This window comes from Drosophila erecta, unplaced genomic scaffold (assembly GCF_003286155.1).
Source record: "Drosophila erecta strain 14021-0224.00,06,07 unplaced genomic scaffold, DereRS2 tig00000092-arrow-pilon, whole genome shotgun sequence".
NCBI classification, from domain to species: Eukaryota; Metazoa; Arthropoda; class Insecta; order Diptera; family Drosophilidae; genus Drosophila; species Drosophila erecta.
In genome coordinates, this window is record NW_020825207.1 from 8,489,709 (window position 1) to 8,507,366 (window position 17,658).

At 47.7% G+C, this 17,658-nt stretch overlaps 9 protein-coding genes and 1 long non-coding RNA gene across 11 annotated transcripts; 6 read left to right on the top strand and 4 right to left on the bottom strand.

Annotated features, from left to right (window-relative positions):
• Window positions 1–93: 93 nt before the first annotated feature.
• On the bottom strand, window positions 94–2,285 carry LOC6546592 (mannose-1-phosphate guanyltransferase alpha). The gene is made up of 4 exons (XM_001975445.3): window positions 1,439–2,285; window positions 684–1,386; window positions 359–623; window positions 94–306 (listed from the first exon to the last, which is right to left on the bottom strand). Exons 1-4 carry the CDS (start codon window positions 1,684–1,686, stop codon window positions 206–208), a joined length of 1,317 nt encoding a protein of 438 aa, XP_001975481.1. The 5' UTR covers window positions 1,687–2,285; the 3' UTR covers window positions 94–205.
• Window positions 2,286–2,334: 49 nt separating this feature from the next.
• Window positions 2,335–3,023, bottom strand: LOC6547126 (V-type proton ATPase subunit F 1). Its single transcript, XM_001975444.3, has one exon. It carries the CDS (start codon window positions 2,887–2,889, stop codon window positions 2,515–2,517), a length of 375 nt encoding a protein of 124 aa, XP_001975480.1. The 5' UTR covers window positions 2,890–3,023; the 3' UTR covers window positions 2,335–2,514.
• A 42-nt stretch (window positions 3,024–3,065) lies between these two features.
• LOC26526248 lies at window positions 3,066–3,621 on the top strand. The gene is made up of 2 exons (XR_003407902.1): window positions 3,066–3,196; window positions 3,260–3,621. It is a non-coding gene; the product is annotated as an uncharacterized LOC26526248 (long non-coding RNA).
• An 839-nt stretch (window positions 3,622–4,460) lies between these two features.
• Window positions 4,461–9,141, top strand: LOC6547125 (importin-11). Its single transcript, XM_001975443.3, has 2 exons — window positions 4,461–6,692; window positions 7,941–9,141. The coding sequence occupies exons 1-2, from the start codon at window positions 4,587–4,589 to the stop codon at window positions 9,054–9,056; spliced, it is 3,222 nt and encodes a 1,073-aa protein (XP_001975479.2). The 5' UTR covers window positions 4,461–4,586; the 3' UTR covers window positions 9,057–9,141.
• LOC113564304 (spaetzle-processing enzyme) lies at window positions 6,743–7,983 on the bottom strand. Of its 2 annotated transcripts, none has more exons than XM_026980737.1 (5): window positions 7,927–7,983; window positions 7,587–7,850; window positions 7,479–7,524; window positions 7,243–7,424; window positions 6,743–7,175 (listed from the first exon to the last, which is right to left on the bottom strand). In XM_026980737.1, exons 2-5 carry the CDS (start codon window positions 7,801–7,803, stop codon window positions 6,787–6,789), a joined length of 834 nt encoding a protein of 277 aa, XP_026836538.1. In that variant the 5' UTR covers window positions 7,804–7,850; window positions 7,927–7,983; the 3' UTR covers window positions 6,743–6,786. The 2 variants fall into 2 exon arrangements, with proteins under 2 accessions (XP_026836538.1, XP_026836539.1); XM_026980738.1 differs by having other exon boundaries at window positions 7,959–7,969.
• LOC6547124 (protein Cep89 homolog) lies at window positions 9,110–10,973 on the bottom strand. Its single transcript, XM_001975442.3, has 3 exons — window positions 10,483–10,973; window positions 9,925–10,431; window positions 9,110–9,860 (listed from the first exon to the last, which is right to left on the bottom strand). The coding sequence occupies exons 1-3, from the start codon at window positions 10,699–10,701 to the stop codon at window positions 9,156–9,158; spliced, it is 1,431 nt and encodes a 476-aa protein (XP_001975478.1). The 5' UTR covers window positions 10,702–10,973; the 3' UTR covers window positions 9,110–9,155.
• A 472-nt stretch (window positions 10,974–11,445) lies between these two features.
• LOC6547123 (serine protease grass) lies at window positions 11,446–13,124 on the top strand. The gene is made up of 4 exons (XM_001975441.2): window positions 11,446–11,677; window positions 11,734–11,779; window positions 12,018–12,196; window positions 12,253–13,124. Exons 1-4 carry the CDS (start codon window positions 11,461–11,463, stop codon window positions 12,684–12,686), a joined length of 876 nt encoding a protein of 291 aa, XP_001975477.1. The 5' UTR covers window positions 11,446–11,460; the 3' UTR covers window positions 12,687–13,124.
• Window positions 13,125–13,236: 112 nt separating this feature from the next.
• LOC6547122 (serine protease grass) lies at window positions 13,237–14,292 on the top strand. Its single transcript, XM_001975440.2, has 4 exons — window positions 13,237–13,486; window positions 13,553–13,592; window positions 13,656–13,831; window positions 13,895–14,292. Exons 1-4 carry the CDS (start codon window positions 13,255–13,257, stop codon window positions 14,290–14,292), a joined length of 846 nt encoding a protein of 281 aa, XP_001975476.1. The 5' UTR covers window positions 13,237–13,254.
• Window positions 14,293–14,541: 249 nt separating this feature from the next.
• On the top strand, window positions 14,542–15,946 carry LOC6547121 (serine protease grass). The gene is made up of 4 exons (XM_001975439.2): window positions 14,542–14,772; window positions 14,835–14,874; window positions 14,935–15,113; window positions 15,512–15,946. The coding sequence occupies exons 1-4, from the start codon at window positions 14,547–14,549 to the stop codon at window positions 15,907–15,909; spliced, it is 843 nt and encodes a 280-aa protein (XP_001975475.1). The 5' UTR covers window positions 14,542–14,546; the 3' UTR covers window positions 15,910–15,946.
• Window positions 15,947–16,193: 247 nt separating this feature from the next.
• On the top strand, window positions 16,194–17,284 carry LOC6547120 (transmembrane protease serine 3). The gene is made up of 4 exons (XM_001975438.2): window positions 16,194–16,407; window positions 16,465–16,507; window positions 16,568–16,719; window positions 16,798–17,284. Exons 1-4 carry the CDS (start codon window positions 16,215–16,217, stop codon window positions 17,244–17,246), a joined length of 837 nt encoding a protein of 278 aa, XP_001975474.1. The 5' UTR covers window positions 16,194–16,214; the 3' UTR covers window positions 17,247–17,284.
• The last annotated feature ends 374 nt before the right edge of the window (window positions 17,285–17,658 follow it).

Sequence of the window (17,658 nt, forward strand, 5' to 3'; positions counted from 1 at the left end):
AACTTTCAAAACTTTTGACAGTGCACTTTACTTAATGTGTCGGTTTTTAAACTCCAGTCCCGGACATAATCTAAGTTAGTGCAGAGGAAAGGACACATTTAATATGTAGTTTTTTGGAATATGGCTCAATATAAACATATAAAATGGCATACTGATAGGGACAAAGAGCGAAGAAAATAGATCAATAGATCAAATAGAAAATAGATCACAAGATGATCTCGTTTTTGAAGCTGCGACTGAGCTCCTTGTGCGGCAATACAATGCTGTTCAGCAAGATTTTCTCGGCGGGCACCTGCACGAAACAGCCTGAAATGGAAAGAGGGTTTTAAGAATGTCATCACTGATTCAAAATACCTACCCAGTATGGTGATCGAGGGGTTCAGCTTGCCCTCGTTGTTGAACAGAGGTGGGTTCTCCATTTTGGCAAAGGGCTTGTTGGGATCCGGATCGCTGGGTGTGCCCTCGACTCGAGCCCAAGCTCCAATGGTGGAACCTCTGCCCACAATCGAGTGCAGCACGAGCGTATGGTCCAGGATCTGCGCCTGCTCCAAAACAATCGATTCACGAATGCGCACACCTGGTCCAATCGTTACTCCAGGTCCAATCGCCACATTGGGCCCCAGCTGGGGACAAGACATTGCTGTTAGAAACATTTATAAAATATATATTTAATTTATACCAACCACTGCGCTGTGATGAACAGTGGCACTGGGATGAACGTAGACGTCCGGAAGCACTGTGCAGATCAAGCTGCCGTCGCCCTCTCCGCGTTTGGTCCCCACGTTGGCCAATCTCTCGGGATGCGTTTTCTTGTACAGGCCTAAGTAATGACGATTGGCGTAGATTGCTGATCCAGCGGTCTTCAGCTGGGACCACCAATTGGGCACTGGCATGGCAAAGAGCTTATCGGTTCCAGCCAGGGGCGTGAGCACCTCCTGTTCCCACTTGATGTGCCCCTGCTCTCGTCCATTTCCATTTCCGTTTCCATTGCAAAATGCCTGGCAGCTATAGTCCTGACCTCTCGAGTGAAAGATCTGTGCCAACACCGTGAATATATCCATGGAGCAGACATACACCCCACAGTTGATAAAGGTGGACACATAGGAGCTGGGCTTTTCTACATAATGCGAGACAGCTCCGCTACTGCGATCAAAAACCAGACAACCGTAATGCAAGGATTGCTGACGTGTTGCCTCCGTAGACATGATGGTGACCAGAGCACTCGCAGGACGCTTCTCGTGAAAGTCGCACAGTTCCTGCAGCGGAAAATCAGCGCATACATCTCCGTTTAATACAAAGAAGGCTCTGGGATTGCCAGCTCTAATCTGATCCCGGAAGTGGTACATTCCGCCTGCAGTTCCCAAGGCAGTGAACTCCTGAAGGTACCTATGAATAGGGGCGGAGATCAGAAGCTTTCTTCCCATCAAAGTGCACCCACCTGATGTTGATGTTGCTGCTGCTGTACAGGGCCTGCATGTCGCCCACGAAACCCTCCATTTGGGTCTGCGGATAGTAGCCGATGATCAGGATCTCGCGGAGATCGGGCAGCTGGGCACAGGCCTCTATATGATGGGCGATTAGTGGACGACCGGCCAGTGGGAAGAGCGGCTTGGGCGTGTCCAGCGAAAGGGGGCGGAAGCGGGTGCCCTTCTGGGGACCGCCGATCAGGATAACGGCCTTCAGCATGGTGTGCGTGCAGCGGCAAGATGACTAATGGCGATCGATCAATTTGTGGCCAGGTTCTCAGTAAGATATATTTTCTGTTTACGTTGCCAGCTAGAATATACTCGGTTCCCGAACAGCTGATTGCGCTAACAGCCCTTGGAATAGCTGATAACAGACTTAACAGCACGCTGAACTTGTTATCTTTTAGATTTATGTAAGGTATTCCTTAGCCTTTTGAAACTGCAAGACCAAATTTAAAATATAACAATACCCGTTGAAAATGTATGGAACATCTTTCAAACCAGCTAATCTAAATGGAATATGTAATATTTGTTTTGATCGCTTAATGCCTAATGGCGTGGCAAAGTGGTATTGAAGTTGTCAATCAGCGGCAAAAACAGTTTATAAACGTATGCACTTCTGCCAGCTAACTGATAATTAAAAAGCGGTAACAAGAGATCTTGCCTTTATACAAATACATCGTTACGAATATACTGAGATAAGCAAACATTAACAGCAGTTCAATTATAAGTCCATGATATTTTTGATTAAGCGAATGCGCACTGTATCTCCGCTGGAAGAGTTTTACCCAACATCGCTGGAAAGACCTTTCGATGGGAAACCTCCAGTTATGTCTGCCCACAATTGAGTTGATTTTCCAGTATTTGATTTGGAACAATTCGATTTTAATCTATTTATACAACGAAAACCATTTAATAAATGTCTTTAAATACACGATAAGAACAAAGGCGAAGCACTGAATCAATGGACAGTTGTTTACAGGGTGTAAAGCAATACTCTGGCGGTTGCAGCAATACGAAACAGTGTCCTCGATAAGAATACGAGGAATTAGCGCACCAGATCCTCCGGATTGAACATGCCACGGGCGCGACGCAGGATGGAGTCCTTGCTGGCGTCGTACGGATGGTCCTTTGAGGGAATCTCCAGAACCGCGGGCACAGGCGATGTATGGGCATCGATCACATGACGAATGAGCTCCGCGCAGTTCTGGTTGATCAGAATGATGTCGATATCGTCCCGCTTAAGGAAACGCTTGAAACAGTCCTCCAATTCGCTGACGGCCGTATTTTTGTCGACCACCATGAAGTTGGGGTGGCGATTCTTGTTGATCTCGCCCACTCCGCCAAGCAGGAATCCCACGCAGGTGTCCTCGTCGCCGATAACGCTGATCAGTTTCCCCTTAATTGCCGAGTGGAGAGCCATTTTGATTGGTTTTTCTATATTTTTTCTGCGAGCGATGTGGACAGCGAAATTAAAACCTGACTCTGGAAAACGTACGGGTCAGCTGGTTTCTATCACATGACACAGTTGCGCTTGACAGCACTGGAAGGCGGCTAACAGCACCGCGGTGCTGTAGTATTTGGTATTATTACATCGGTTGCGCTGTGGCGTAACAGTCTGTTCATGATGTGTGACCATATAACACATCGGTTTTTGGCGCTTTTTAAAGAAATAAGAATACTGTTAAGAATTATATTAGTTAATGTTTATTATCGCTGATAGAAACCAGGTAATTGTTTTAAATTTATTTTGAGTTCCGGACATTAACGTAGGGTACCAAAATTAAATGTAGTATTTAACAAGTGCATTCAACATCCAAGGTTCTGAAAGTGTGCACAATTGATTGCTAATTACTTTTCGTACATCGATACCTATTTTTACAAAGTGCGTTGGCTTGATATGCTTGATAATTTTCCATAATTTTAAGCCGATATGCATTTTATTGAACGAACAACTCAAGCCGCAAATGGATAACATCACACAATTCACAGCAGTCGGCTGGGGATCAACGGGCTATAAGAAGGGCAGCGACGAACTTCAAATGAGACAAATCCACAGAAAGAACAAGACACTTGCTTTAACAATTTCTGGATCGAATTGCTCGACTCACAAATCTGTGCTGGCACCTCAGGCGACAGCGACAGCATTGGCGACTCCGGAGGACCCTTGTACACACATTGGTTGTATGGACCGATCTATAGAGCAACGCAGCTCGGAATCAAAAGCGGGGGCGAAAAAAATTGCTGGGGCACCGGTATCTACACCGATGTAATGGGCCACATCGACATGATCGAGCGCATTGTCCTGGACAATGCCGACATTGAAGTGGTGCTACCGACATTCGGTGTGCATTCGATTAACTCAATAATCAACCTGTTCAAACTTCGCGGCTAGAATCAATTCGACCGATCTGCCTGCCCTCACCAAGCAACGAAGCGGCGCAGAAGAAGTTCCAAAGGTGGGCTGCTGATCCTTCGCAGAAAATTATCACCGTTGGCAGGGGCATTCGGACTCACGTGGCGGTGCGATTGGCAAAATTACCAGGAGATCGGAGAGAGGCAGTTGTGCGTGGAACGACCTGCTCATCATATCCTGCGCTTGGGCAGTGGCAGTCCTTTGGTAAGCCATCTACCCCATGGAAACAGAGAGGCATTCAGCCTGGTCGGATTGGCCAGCTTCGGCAGGCGCCAGGACTTCGCTCCAGATGTCTATACCAATGCTTTGGGTTACTTAAAATGGATCGGAGATTCGGTGACGCTAAAAACAATCCTTTGATGAGTTACATACATATATTATATCGAAGAGTTATTTATATCGAAATGCGTTGAGTTTTGCGATATGAAAACCATTTGAAGTAATAAAGTTAAACTTTATATCAAGAACTTCATACATTGGAAGTCCTATTAAAATTATATTTTAACTAATTTAAATTTAAAATTTGATTTATGATTTATGTTTAGACAAGCAACTCTGAAGCTGTTTTAGTATTTATACAGACGGTAGTATTTTCCAGCACTCGCGGCCGGTCACACTGCAATTCAAGCAAGAAGCAGCACGCGCCGCAGAAATTTGCCAATAATTTTCGTCCTCGCAAGCGTCGCAAGAGGAGGCGTCGTGTGATGGCAATGGCAACGGGAGCAGCAGCAGCGGGTGCAGGAGCGTCGGTGGAGCAGCTGGTAGCCCACACACTGCAGGCGGCCACAAATCCGAGCCATGAGATTGTCCAGAAGGCGGAGGCGCAGCTGCGCGAGTGGGAGCAGCAGCCGGGCTTCTTTCCCACGATAGCCCGTCTGAGCATGCGACGAGGTGGTGGCGGCGACGGGGTGTCCAGCACGGAGGACTCGGAGGTGAAGGTGCGCTGGATGGCCGCTGTCTACCTGAAGAATGGCGTGGAGCGGTATTGGCGGCCGAATTCACGGCAGGAACTGCCCGCCGAGCAGAAGCAGCAGATCCGGGAAGTTCTCCTGCGTCACTACGACGCTGAGGAGGTGCCCCAGGTCGCCCTGCAGATAGCTGTGCTCCTGGGCCGCCTGGCACGCACGGATTACCCACGATTTTGGCCGGAACTCTTGCCGACTCTCATGAAACAGCTGCAGTCCTGTAGTCCGGATGGGGATTCGGCCCTGCAGCAGCGAATTCTTATTGTCCTACACTATGTCCTCAAGGCCCTGGCCTCACGGCGACTGATGGCCGAGCAGCGGGCCTTCGAGGAGCTGGGCTCACAGATATTTGGATATCTGGCGTGGGACATCTGGGCCCCACTTACGACGCGCTTTTTGCAGCTCGTGCGAAAGGAACAGGCCATGGCCCTCAATGCCCTCCAACGGGCCTATGTGGTGATGAGATCCCTGCGCAAGCTAGTGGTCTACGGCTGTGCCAAGCCGTACAAGTCCACAGACCACATGAACTTTGTGGAGCAGCTTTTTCAGCGGTTACGACAGTGCCTCGAGCTGCGCTATGAACTGAAGATGGGATCGGCCACGCCTGTCACTGCCACGATACTCACTGAATTGGAGCGCTTTGTGATTAAGATGATGAAGACCCTCAATGAACTGATGGAGCGGAATTCTGTATCCTTTGCGAGGTTCGTTCCGGTGGCCCTGGAGTTCAGCTTCCACTATGTGTTCCACGAGGGCACCGCCCTTATTTTCGACGCCGGCGATCGGATTAACTTTAAAAACTTTGCCATACAGGCGCTGAACATGCTGAAAGGAATCATGCTTAGCGGCAACGATAGCATCAGTGCTCTGCCCGAAGGTGGAGCTTCCATAGAGGATGAGCTGTTAGCCAGCGCTGCTCAAAGCCACGCCAAGTTCTTCACAGCGGAGCGAGTGACCTACATCTGTGAGAAGATCGTGACTCACTATTTTCTGCTCACTCAGCAGGAGTTGGAGGAGTGGCAGCAGGATCCAGAGGGCTATGACCAGGACGACGGCGGTGGTGATGCTTGGAAGTATGCCTTAAGGCCTAGCGTGGAGACCTTCTATTTCACCTGCTTTACGCAGCACTCGCAGGTTATGATCCAAGAGGTGCTCCGTTTCGTAAGACGAGCCCAGCAGCTGCAGCTTACCCCGGAATCTGACCTGAAGGTGATACTGCTGAAAGACGCCATTTACAATGCCGTAGGCCAGGCCGCCTTTCACTTCTTTAACAAGCTGGATTTTGGGGCCTGGCTCACATCCCAATTGCTGGCCGAGCTGCGCGTGGATGCTCCCAACTTCCGGATCCTGCGGCGTCGCATCATCTGGCTAGTCGGCCACTGGGTTGGCGTCCAGCTGCCCAGAGAGCTGCGTCCCCTGGCTTACGAAGCCTGCCTGCATCTCCTCCGGCCACAGGAGGACATGCCCACAAGGCTGGCTGCTGCCAGGACGTTGAATCTTTTGATCGACGATTTTGAGTTCATGCCGGAAGCCTTCCACCAATATTTCTCATCCCTCTTCGAGGCCCTCTTCTTGCTGCTCCATGAGGCCGGCGAGTGCGACACCAAGATCGTGGTGCTGGGCACAATGACGCTGCTTGTGGAGAAGATGAGCGAGTACATCGAGCCGCAAGCATTGCAGTTCATCGCGTACTTACCCCTCCTGTGGCGCGAGAGCGAGGAATACGACCTTCTGCGCTGCGCCATTATTGGCACCCTAGAGCAGCTGGTTCGAACGATACGGGATGTCCCAGAGCCCATGAAACCCTTCCTCTACAGCGTTATCGAGCTGAGTACGGATCTTCAGGTGAGTGATCTTATATAGATTTGTTATTTGCGAAAGGTCGTTTAATCCAGTTTTGCTATACATTTATTAAAACCTCTACTTTTAAATAAGAATGTCACTGGTGGATAATATCCAGTATCCACTTCGTAAAACTTGGAACGTCTGTGTAGACTCCTGGGCCGCGACACAAGTGGTGACCATAGCTAACAATTCCTAACTGAACGGTGCGGGTCATTTGGCCATTTGACATTTTCCTTAGCAGCGGACCGCCTGAGTCACCGCTACAGGTATCCACTAGCGCTTGTCCCGCGCAGAACTGACCGTATGCAAGGAAAGTGCGCAGGGATTGCGCACACTCGCTTTGGTCAAGCCTGTTCAGGCTCACTGTTTGCAGAACTGTGGCGGTGTTGATTAGATCAATATTACCCCATCCAGTGGCCTCGTAGGTGGAAGTAAAGGGAACTTGTCCTGGGTTTCGGAACAGGCAAACTGGTCGAATGAACGCTGCAAAATGAGAATGTACATCGCTTAGTAGAGGATCCATACAGCAATATAAAATTTGGCATCTAACTTGTATAAGAGACGATCCCATTAAGCTTAAGCAATCCTATGTCGTTGCGACCATTTAGTCTTTTTTTAAACATTATATGCACTTGGCCATCCTCAACGGTGTACTCCTTATACGTTGGAATGCAGAACTCGGATGTACAATCTATGCGTGTAGTTGTGTCGTATTCCCCAAGGCGAACCGTTCTGTGTTAGAATTTATTTAGTTTCAAAATCAAATAGTTCATTCTTTGTACTTACAACAAATGGTACTGGTCCATGCAATGCGCTGCTGTGAGTACAAATCCTAGAAAAAACCATGTTTTATATGATTTTAAAATCACAACATTTGTTGTTGAAACTACAAACTTTTTGTGATTAATGTGCCTGCACAAACTAAAGACGAGTTTATGTGCAAGTAGGCCATCCACGGATTAGATCCTATGTGTGCAGTTCTACCTCCTTTGATTCTATATGAGTGTGGAAAAGCGATTGCAGTTCCGCAATCGGGATCAATAAACTGGGCTCGCAATTGCTCTGTCAGGCAAATCAGAAACGCGAAAATAACAATCCACAGCGATTTCATCTTAAACGCAAGACTCGCAAGCTTTCTTTCCTTACAAATGCGCTAATCTGTAATAAATAATGCTATTATTACTCTCACATATTCGCTATAAAGCTATAATATATAATTTTATGCATCCGCAACCTCTTTTGTTACAGCAACACTCGCACGTCTACCTCATCGAAGATGGTATAATGCTCTGGCTGGCGGTGATTGGGAACTCGACTGCACTGACGCCCGAGCTACTTGCTCTGTGCGACCACCTTCTGCCGATCATCGAGATGTCGTCAGAGAACCTACGCACCGTGCTGCAGCTGATTCACGCTTATATATTGCTGGACGCTCAGGCTTATCTGAGTCGCTACGGCGAGGGTTTCGTGGCCTACTGCGTGCGCTCTTTCGAGGACATACGTGTGGAGGGAATAATCGCCATGCTGCGCATCTTCGAGACATGTCTGAAAACGGACGCGGCGATGGGACTGCGGCTGGTGCGCCCGGCACTGCCATTTGTCTTCCAGCAGGTGTGCCTTAAGCAGGAGTATCCCATGACAATGGGATGGTATCTGACCATCGTGGCTCGCACCCTGCTCATTGACCAGTCTGTTTTCATGTCGGTGGTGCAGCAACTGCCGCAAGCGGACGCTTTGGCTCGCATTCTGGACGTTTGGATCGAGATGTTTCCGAAAGTTCCCGATACGCACGCTGAGAAACGAAAGCTCTTCTGCCTGGCCTTCGCCTCGATCTTTGGCAGCAATGAACTGCTGCTTGCTCGCCTGCCTCATATCCTACAGCTGGTGGACGAAACGCTGGGCGAGGTGATGGACAAGCAGTACGCCGCCACCGAGGAGGGTGCGTCTAAGATCACGCCTCGCTTCTATGACTCATTGGTCATTCATGACGAGCACGAGCTGGACGAGCTTCAGCAGCAGCTGGGCAGTGGCGGCGGCGTCAGCGAGGACTTCCACACCAAGGGCTACCCGGCCAAGAGCTACCACGACGACCGCCACCGGCAGCTGGTGCTGAAAGACCCCGTTTACAAGATCCCCCTTACCGAGTATCTCAAGTGGCAGATGCAGTCGCTGCAAGCACAGCTGGGATCTCAGCGCTACGAGCAGGTGATGTGCTCCGTGGTTCCCGAGGTACTGGAGAGGATTACCATGTACATAGAGCAGACTGTGCCCAAGGCTTGTGTGGTGTGCGCGGGCTCCGGATCCGGCTCCGGATCGGGGGCGCCTACGGACGAGACGCTCTCCGAACAGGTCGAGTCCGGCTGATTCCGGACTGCTGTGCTTTAAAAGCTTTCTACGCTAAGTTATTAATGTATTTTGTATTGAAATTATATATTTTTAATTGTTAAAAGCTAGGTTTCGGTGTTAATCCACCGCCGGTCTCCGCTCCATTTTGCCCCTAAGCAGCGCACATATCGTTTCCTCCTTCTGCTGTAACTTATGTCGCAACTTGTCCATTTCCTCTGCGTTCCGGGCGTGCAATCCGCGCAATTGGGACTCCTTGTGCTGGACCAGCACCTCCAAGCGCCGAACCGCCTCGTAGGTATCGCGCACCTCAGCCTGTCCTGCCTCCAGCTTTTGGGCCCACTGCAGCGCCATTCTCAGGCGCGCCTTTAACCGATCTCTGCCGTGCTTGGCCTTCTCCGTGCTGCGGACCAGTGACGCAGCCCGTGCGGTAGCGGCTTGAAGCTGTTCCTGGAGGGCAGCTCGCTCTGTCGCGTGCTCCTGCCGCAATTGCTCCAGCAGCGCTTTGCACTGGTGTAGTGCTTCGGATTCGGAGGGAACATGGGGAGCAACCGTAGCGGGAGCAGCCGATGAGGCACTTTTGAGCGCGGCTAGTTCAGATTTAGTGCGCGCGTAGGCCGCCTGCAGGTGGTCCATGTCCAGGAGCAGCGTCTGCATGCGCTGTTCGTAGCAGTGCATCACCTCCACCAGCTTCTCCTTGGCCAAGTCTGTCTTGCGAGTTTGCGCCTCCGCTTTGGAGCGGCAAACCCCCAATTGAGCCTGCAGGCACACACGCTCCTCTCGCCAGCCGCCGAGATCGCGACGCAGTTGCTCCTGAGACTGCAACTGTTGGGAATTACATTTAGGTAAGATGAATTTCGATTTGAATGGCGGATCATTGCGTCCTTACCAGCTTTGTGTTCTCCTCCAGAGCTCGCTTCAGTTCACCGGTGAAATGCTCGAACTCCGTGTTATATTGAGCCAAAAGAGCGTCCTTATCCCTTAGAGATTCATCGTAGGCCTGCAGAAGTGGACCCAACGTGTGAGTGGGCAATGGCGGATACGGGGCAGCTGACGAGCTGGCTTTTGCTGATGCTCCACATGGAGCCCCATCCCCGAGACGCCTCTGATCCTGGTAACTCTCAATTTGCACGTTCAGCCTGAAGACGAGTGTCTTCAGCATGTCAACGTCGCCGGCCAGTGTTCGATTCTGGCCAAGAACGGTGTCCAGACGCTGGCCAAGCTGCTGACAGCGGGTGCAATTGGCCACCTGCTGTTCCGCCTCCGAAAGACGCCGCTCCAGCTGGCCGCTGTCCTTGCGTAGTTGGTCATTCTCCTTGGCGAACTGGTCGTTGTACCGATGCAGGGTGGCTAATCGCTGCACAAGCTGTTCCAGCTGCTGCTCCTTGGCTTGCAACTGATTCATATAGTTATTTTGGGATGTATTGCAGCAATCCTATGAGCTTACCAGCGTGTTAAGAGAGCGATCCTTTTTACGCTCTTTGTTGGCAGAACCCAAGTTATCCTGTCGCTTTACTTCCACCTCCACGCTTCGTGAACGGCGATTAAAATTGCCCGAGAGCGTCTGGAGAACCTTGCGGTTCCTTTTGGGATGCGGCTGCTGCTGCTGCTGCTGCTCCGGATCTGGCTGATCCAGGTCCGTAATCATCACATTTCGCGTGCTCATTGTGCCAACTTGACTATCCGAGCCCTGACACTTTCTGCCTGGCCTGCTTGTAAACAATATGGAAACCACACCCGCACTAACGCCCGTGTCCTGGCCACGTTGCCATGGCTCCTGGTCGGGTGTTTGACCCCGTTTTTCGACCAACCTGTCAGCCACCCTCTTCCGGAAAGAAATACCTGTATTAGTTACCTGTTCTACTCACCAAAATATGTTGAAAAAAGCGAGCATAAGTAAAGCATTTTTGAAGCTTGGCATTTAACGGGTATCTGATAGTCGAGCCGCTGGACTATAAGTCTTATACTCCTTATTGTCTAATGGTGGACAATAAAAGTAAAAATCTTATTAGGTAGATTCCATTTGGTCAATTTTAAATATTTCCTTGACTATCTCCTTCCGCAACTGTTGCGAGTACGAGGGAGAAATTTCAAAATTATTTTGAAATTGAAAAAGGAAATAGAAATTGGCAATCAATAAAAGTTTTGTTCACTCAGCAGTAATCTATGTAAATGCTAACATTTATTTTAGTACCAACTTATCATCTTATATATAGTATTTTAAAAACAATATAAATACAATGTGATACAATTTTATATGGGTTCCTTAAGAATAATTGCACTACAAGAGTAATCAGACATAGTGTTTGCTTTATAAATTTCAATAATTGCAAATGTGTTGCTGAGATAAGGTTCTTAACAACTATATGCGTTTATAAATATGGTAAAGCACACTTAAAGGGCAGTCTGCTGTCAGATCGTACAGATGTGGGGCGCTATTGTAGCGATCACAGTTCTTGTCAGTGGAGTCCTTTGTTCTCTGGCCAATGGGGAATACTTGGAACCAAGGTGCGGCGTTACGGGTGCGATGCTCGGTTTCAAAATAACCGGAGGCACTGCTGCGAAAATAAACGATAATCCCTGGATGGCCTACATCCATACCTCCGTCCGTTTTATCTGCGGAGGAACTCTCATTACCACGCGTAAGTATGTGCTGGCAGTCGAGTACTCGAGCGATGACCACAGATTCCTTCAACAGGTTTTGTCCTGACAGCAGCGCATTGTGTTAGAGACGGAATAGCGATGTAAGTAGCGAGAGAACTGAGATAATTTATAATGAAATTATAATGAGTCAACAATATGTATATAACACTATTTTTTGCTATTTTAATTTATAATCTAAAACACATTAATTAAATATCTGTTTGTACGTATGTACATACATGTAATTTTACATGTCATTTTATATGTCATTCTACATCCCACTTACATGTCATTTTACATGGCATCTATGGCTGTTTCCCATCTATTCCGTTTGAGTAGAAAGGTGCGACTCGGGGAGTACGATGATACCACGACAGAGGACTGCGACAATAAGGTCTGCATCCCAAGAGCTGAGGAGTACGACGTGGACATGGCAATCCGGCATGGAAAGTTTTCCGGGCGACGAAACTATAACGACATCGCGCTGCTTCGCTTGGCTGCATTTGTGACATTGAAAGGTGTGATTGAATTGAGTCATCTCCATTGGGCCAAAATACTCAGTATCGTTTTGCAGCTCACATCATGCCCATCTGCATCATTTTGGATACCTCGAAGAGGGAAAAATTCGATAGCGTGCAGCAGTTTATTGCCACCGGCTGGGGTGTCACTAAAACGAACAGGACAGGAGGTGCTCTGCAGACCACACATCTCCAGCGCTATGATCCAGCCTATTGCCTCCAAACCCTCGGCAGGAAGGTGCAGGAGAACCAATTCTGCGCCGGACGCGTTGGTAGCGATACGTGCAACGGGGATTCCGGCGGCCCGCTCCTCCAGAACGTGAAACACATGCACAAGATGCGTGCCGTACAATTCGGAGTGGTCAGCTACGGCATCGAGAATTGCTCCGGAATCGGGGTCTACACCGATGTGTACAGCTATTCCACTTGGATCGCCACCGTAGTGTACCAGAAAACCCATGTGCCGGCACCATTTATACCTAGCATTTGATCTTGTTTCAATATGAATTACTAATCAATTGTAAAATAGTTGTATTGCGTTAGAGAAATCCTTTTTGGGGAAGCTTGTATTTTGCTTGCATTTTCCTTTTGCAGTTTATCAAACGATCGAGGTCGCATACTACAGATATTGTGTTTGTGTACATATACATAATAATTTCTTTGGAAACAAGGATTAAACTGTATTTCGTTCTGTATTGCATTTAATCAATATGTTTAGTTTCGTTGGAAAAATACAAAGTATACAGTGAGAAAAATCGGAGCGCGTTCAAAAAATGCTAATGGATCACCTGTTCATATTCTGTTTAGTAATGTCGTTGAGTGTTTGAATGTAAGCTATGTAAACTATTTTCTTGAAAATTAATGTCTTAAATTCCATTATGAAATTTGTGCCAATTGTCAAAGTCAAATTAAAACAGCTTGACTGAAACAATTCTTTGCTGTGGAGGGAGTGGCATGTTCAATTCCAAGGAATCTCAACGGATTAATGCAGCTGTATGCCCATTTATTGATTGACGCTAGTTGTAATGGGCTCAGTAACCAAGTCGCCGTTTAGCAGGATGAGCACTTTTCTCGCATCGATTCCCTTTTACATCTACATGTGCGTCTGCCTGATTCTCCAGGAAGAAGTGGCCGCCCAATTCTTGACTCCGAATTGCGGTTTATCCTATGAACCCAATATGGCCACTAGAATAGTTCACGGCAAGGAAGCTTTACTAAAATCGGCTCCATTTATGGCCTATTTGTACAACAACTCGAAGCTCCACTGTGGCGGAACGATCATCTCCAATAGTTCGTATTACGAAGCTGTCTAGTGACTGCTATGACCTCAGTCATAACTAACTAATTCAATTGCAGGGTACATTCTAACGGCTGCTCACTGTATGCGGACCTATCTGTAAGTGTGCCACATTTCTACTGAGACATCCAGCTTGGCAAGGTTTTTGTTAATCCGATCTAGGAAGGTGCGACTGGGGGAACACGATGTTACCAGAAACCCCGACTGTCAGGGGATCTCTTGCTCTCCACCTGTCGAAGAATTCGACATCGTTTTGGCAACAAAGTACAAGGGCTTCGATGGCAGCCTGGCCAATGATATTGCTCTGCTCAAGCTGAGCAGGCTCATCCGTTTTAATGGTCATTATACAGATAACAATCGAAAAGCTAGCTTTATTTAAAAATAACCATCCTGCTTCTCAGCCCACATACAGCCGATCTGCCTGATTCTTAATCCGGCTGCAGCGCCCAATGTGCAAGAGTTACAGGCTTTTGGATGGGGCTACAACGAAATGGGGCAATCCGCCAATGTGCTCCAGACCACGTTTCTAGTCCGCTACGCCCTCAACTACTGCAGATTGATGCTGGAAAGGCCTATCACCGTTAACCAGCTGTGCGTCGGGCTTAAAGGATCGGACACCTGCTCCGGCGATTCCGGCGGACCTTTGGTGACCAAGGTGAACTACGATGGAGTTTGGCGTTACTTGCAGCTGGGCATCGTTAGCTATGGCGACGCATTTTGCCAAAGCCCGGGCGTGTATACGTATGTTCCGCACTACATTAGATGGATCCAAAATGTTATGCAGACAAATGGGCATTAAACTCTTCTAACAGTGTATAAAATGTTAAAGCCTTGAAAGTAAACGTGTGTGAAGCAAAATTATTGATTTATCCTGTGTTTTCTCATGAGCTTTGATTCCGCATAATTCAGTGGCCTTACACTTTTAGCGATACATACGTATACTTCTTGATAATCACGGATTCCCAATAACGACTTGATAAGACCAGCATGGTGCATACTTAACTATCATCGTCAGTTGCATTCAGTTCAGTAGTTGCAAAACAGTCACTCGAAATGAATACATCTCCCGCTTTGTTTGTCGTCTTCTATGGCCTGATCCTCCAGCAGCGGATGTTGGATGCCCAGTTCCTGAATCCGCTGTGCGGGATCTCCTATGAGCCCGTTGCGGGCAAGAGGATTGTGAACGGGAAGGAAGCTGTGCTTAGGTCCGCTCCATTCATGGCCTATTTGAGTATCAACCAGTCGAGAACGCGTTGCGGAGGATCGATCCTAAACTCAAGTTAGTTATTCAAAAAGCGCACACTAATAACATATTTGAATGGTACATTTAACTAATTTTAGGATACATACTAACTGCCGCCCACTGCGTTGTTCCCGATCTGTAGGTTCCGGTTTTTTTCGCACGATACTATTTTCTCAAGCTCTTGATCTTTCGTTTTAGGCGGGTGCGACTGGGGGAACACAATTTAAATTCGGATCCCGACTGCCAGGGACAGAATTGTTCTCCCCGTTCTGAGGAGTATGGCATTATGAAAGCAATAACCCATCGATCATATTACCAGGGCACCATAGCCCACGACATCGGTCTCTTAAAACTGAACAGGAGTATTCATTTCGATAGTAAGTTATTCCTCAGTTATTATAGCCGTTACTCCTAGTGTAGAAAAGTATCTACATTCGTTGAATAAAAGTGTATGTATCTTGCTTAGGATTACCAGCCGAGTCGAGCTGGTCATGTCCGTATAAACGTCGAGATCTCACGAACTGTAAAAGCTAGAAAGAGATCAGGCAAATTTGTTAGCTGATTCTATTCCAACGCCGAAACGCCGATTTTAAGAAAATGTTTACGTTTTTTTCATTTTATTATTTGTATCCCCAGTTTCTACCCGTATTCCACAAAATGTTGCAATTCCTCGTTCGCACTTCCACTAGCTGAGTAACGGGTATCTGATAGTCGGGGAGCTCAACTATAGCATTCCCTCTTGGTTTTCAACTATTTTTAACTTTCTACTGCCCAGTTCATATACAGCCGATTTGCATACCCATAAGTCCCGCTGTTGTGCCCAGTGTGAGTAGATTTCAGGCCTTCGGCTGGGGAGACACCAAAAAATATGGAATTGCCCATTTGCTGCAGACTACGGAACTGCGGCTATACAACGCCACCTACTGCACGAGGAGTCTTGATGCGCGTATGAGCGGGAACCAGTTTTGCGCCGGCCATGAAGATCGGGATACTTGCTATGGGGACTCCGGTGGTCCTATGGTGACCACTGTCGATTTCGACGGAGTTAAGCGCTACCTGCAACTGGGCATCGTGAGCTCTGGCCTAACGAGTTGTCAGGGCTTGGGACTCTATACATATGTGCCAAATTACATTAATTGGATTCAGAGGGTAATGCAGATTAGTGGGTTTTAAATGCTGAACGATCTTCTTAGCTTGCAATACTGTTATATTACCGATCTAATGAATAAAGAACGTGTATTCAACAAAATCTAATATTTATTCATATGTTTATTAGCACGTTTTCTACCCTGCGATGGCTATGCGATTTCCCAGTAATATTTCGATGTATTTTCTTGTAATTCCTGTAATTGACCTCATAGCCGTCGCTTCGAGTCGCTGATAAGGCCTGAAGCTACTCTGCAGAGCGTGGCTTAAAAGGGCGCTCAATGCGAAGTGATTTCTTCGAATTTCAGTATGAACGCGCTGATTCAATCGGAATGAACGCCACAATAGCTATCGCATTGCTCGCCGCCAGTCTGCTTGTTTTATGTTCCAACTCCGGATCGGGTTATTATCTTCACGAGCAATGCGGTCTTATGCGCGAACGATTTTCAGCATCTTTGGGTCCTTGGACGGCTCTACTGCACCAGAATGGAAGCATCTTTTGTGCCGGAGCACTGATAACTGATGGTATATGCTATATATGGTAACTCCCATGTATGTAAACCTCAATCCATTTGTTTCTAGCGTTCATACTGACTGCGGCGAGCTGCATTCGAGCAAACACCGTGTAAGTAATTTAATCTAAATTGAAGTGTGATTAAAAGTACACTCATTCTTTTTCTCGCAGCAAAGTGCGCCTGGGGGAATATGGTAGATATTCCAATGAGCTTGCGGAGGATCACTTGGTTCAAATGTCGCTGAGGTACCGAGTGTTCAATAATGCATCGCTAGCCAACAACATCGGTCTGCTGAAACTAAGCAAAAGAGTGGAGCTCAAAGGTGTGTGTTTGTTTAGTTAAGCCAGCGCAAAACCCGTCAACTACGAGCCCTAACTACGAGTTTTCATCTTTCTCACAGCATACATCATGCCCATTTGCATTGTCCTTGGCCGGCGGCAGCAGCCATCAGCCATGCACTTCATCGGAACTGCCTGGAGTGAAGACAGCACTGAGTTTCTCACCAAGGAGCTCGTACCCATTGTCATCCGGCTTAAGCCGGGGATGTGCAACAACCTAGACTTGTACACCCAGTTTTGTGCTGGCCACTCGGGGAATTCGAGGTCCTGCGACAGTCTCACCGGCTCGCCGCTGATCCAGAGCTCTAGGTATTGGAACAAAAATCGGCACGTGCAGTTCGGCATTGCCACTGTGAACGACATGGATTGCCAGGAATCGCAGAGTTACACCGACGTCTTGAAGTTCAGCTGGTGGATCCAGGATGTGTTGTTACTGTTCAACAATTATATCTTCGAGTATAGGCCTAAACAGAGTTATGTTGTAGGCGATTATATTACGGATAACTTCTGATTTCGCGAAACTTTACTTGCGGCAGCGAATAAATAAAAGAAAATATACTTCCATTGGTTTTTGCATTTTTTAATGCTGCAATTTATGCATACTATAAAAACCAGTAAAAATGTGTATTTCCTAAAATGTATAAGGAATAATATATACTGCTTGCGCCGATGAAATTCCTCATTGGTAATGTACAAAAATAACATTTTGCGGAATAAAAGCAGCGATAAGGCGCACTGTTCTGTATACTGCAGCAGTCCAAGGATCTACGTCACTATTCTTGGAGGAGGGCTGCGGAGTAGTGGCTCAAATAACCTGCAAATTCGTAAGTGGCAAACCATCGGGATCCCCAAGGGGTCCCCAAGGTCGAATCATCTCGATCTGCGGCAAGGAGCGGTATGTCCAGATGGGCATCACCAGCACG

What these genes read in the sequence shown, in the direction of transcription:
- LOC6546592 (XM_001975445.3), bottom strand. Translation starts at nt 1,686, where the DNA reads ATGCTGAAGGCCGTTATCCTGATCGGCGGTCCCCAGAAGGGCACCCGC. An exon ending in AGCAGCAACATCAACATCAG is followed by an intron (nt 1,387 to 1,438) that starts GTGGGTGCACTT and finishes CCCTATTCATAG; the next exon opens with GTACCTTCAGGAGTTCACTG. An exon ending in CCCCTCGATCACCATACTGG is followed by an intron (nt 307 to 358) that starts GTAGGTATTTTG and finishes TTTCCATTTCAG; the next exon opens with GCTGTTTCGTGCAGGTGCCC.
- LOC113564304 (XM_026980737.1), bottom strand. Translation starts at nt 7,803, where the DNA reads ATGAAATCGCTGTGGATTGTTATTTTCGCGTTTCTGATTTGCCTGACA. An exon ending in AGGCACATTAATCACAAAAA is followed by an intron (nt 7,525 to 7,586) that starts GTTTGTAGTTTC and finishes GGTTTTTTCTAG; the next exon opens with GATTTGTACTCACAGCAGCG. An exon ending in ATGGACCAGTACCATTTGTT is followed by an intron (nt 7,425 to 7,478) that starts GTAAGTACAAAG and finishes ATTCTAACACAG; the next exon opens with AACGGTTCGCCTTGGGGAAT.
- LOC6547121 (XM_001975439.2), top strand. Translation starts at nt 14,547, where the DNA reads ATGAATACATCTCCCGCTTTGTTTGTCGTCTTCTATGGCCTGATCCTC. An exon ending in AGGATCGATCCTAAACTCAA is followed by an intron (nt 14,773 to 14,834) that starts GTTAGTTATTCA and finishes AACTAATTTTAG; the next exon opens with GATACATACTAACTGCCGCC. An exon ending in CAGGAGTATTCATTTCGATA is followed by an intron (nt 15,114 to 15,511) that starts GTAAGTTATTCC and finishes TCTACTGCCCAG; the next exon opens with TTCATATACAGCCGATTTGC.
- LOC6547120 (XM_001975438.2), top strand. Translation starts at nt 16,215, where the DNA reads ATGAACGCCACAATAGCTATCGCATTGCTCGCCGCCAGTCTGCTTGTT. An exon ending in CGGAGCACTGATAACTGATG is followed by an intron (nt 16,408 to 16,464) that starts GTATATGCTATA and finishes ATTTGTTTCTAG; the next exon opens with CGTTCATACTGACTGCGGCG. An exon ending in CAAAAGAGTGGAGCTCAAAG is followed by an intron (nt 16,720 to 16,797) that starts GTGTGTGTTTGT and finishes TCTTTCTCACAG; the next exon opens with CATACATCATGCCCATTTGC.
- LOC6547126 (XM_001975444.3), bottom strand. Translation starts at nt 2,889, where the DNA reads ATGGCTCTCCACTCGGCAATTAAGGGGAAACTGATCAGCGTTATCGGC.
- LOC6547123 (XM_001975441.2), top strand. Translation starts at nt 11,461, where the DNA reads ATGTGGGGCGCTATTGTAGCGATCACAGTTCTTGTCAGTGGAGTCCTT. An exon ending in AGGAACTCTCATTACCACGC is followed by an intron (nt 11,678 to 11,733) that starts GTAAGTATGTGC and finishes TTCCTTCAACAG; the next exon opens with GTTTTGTCCTGACAGCAGCG. An exon ending in GTTAGAGACGGAATAGCGAT is followed by an intron (nt 11,780 to 12,017) that starts GTAAGTAGCGAG and finishes CCGTTTGAGTAG; the next exon opens with AAAGGTGCGACTCGGGGAGT.
- LOC6547124 (XM_001975442.3), bottom strand. Translation starts at nt 10,701, where the DNA reads ATGAGCACGCGAAATGTGATGATTACGGACCTGGATCAGCCAGATCCG. An exon ending in ATCGCTCTCTTAACACGCTG is followed by an intron (nt 10,432 to 10,482) that starts GTAAGCTCATAG and finishes TATATGAATCAG; the next exon opens with TTGCAAGCCAAGGAGCAGCA. An exon ending in TGGAGGAGAACACAAAGCTG is followed by an intron (nt 9,861 to 9,924) that starts GTAAGGACGCAA and finishes AATTCCCAACAG; the next exon opens with TTGCAGTCTCAGGAGCAACT.
- LOC6547122 (XM_001975440.2), top strand. Translation starts at nt 13,255, where the DNA reads ATGAGCACTTTTCTCGCATCGATTCCCTTTTACATCTACATGTGCGTC. An exon ending in CACTGTATGCGGACCTATCT is followed by an intron (nt 13,593 to 13,655) that starts GTAAGTGTGCCA and finishes AATCCGATCTAG; the next exon opens with GAAGGTGCGACTGGGGGAAC. An exon ending in CAGGCTCATCCGTTTTAATG is followed by an intron (nt 13,832 to 13,894) that starts GTCATTATACAG and finishes CCTGCTTCTCAG; the next exon opens with CCCACATACAGCCGATCTGC.
- LOC6547125 (XM_001975443.3), top strand. Translation starts at nt 4,587, where the DNA reads ATGGCAATGGCAACGGGAGCAGCAGCAGCGGGTGCAGGAGCGTCGGTG. An exon ending in AGCTGAGTACGGATCTTCAG is followed by an intron (nt 6,693 to 7,940) that starts GTGAGTGATCTT and finishes CTTTTGTTACAG; the next exon opens with CAACACTCGCACGTCTACCT.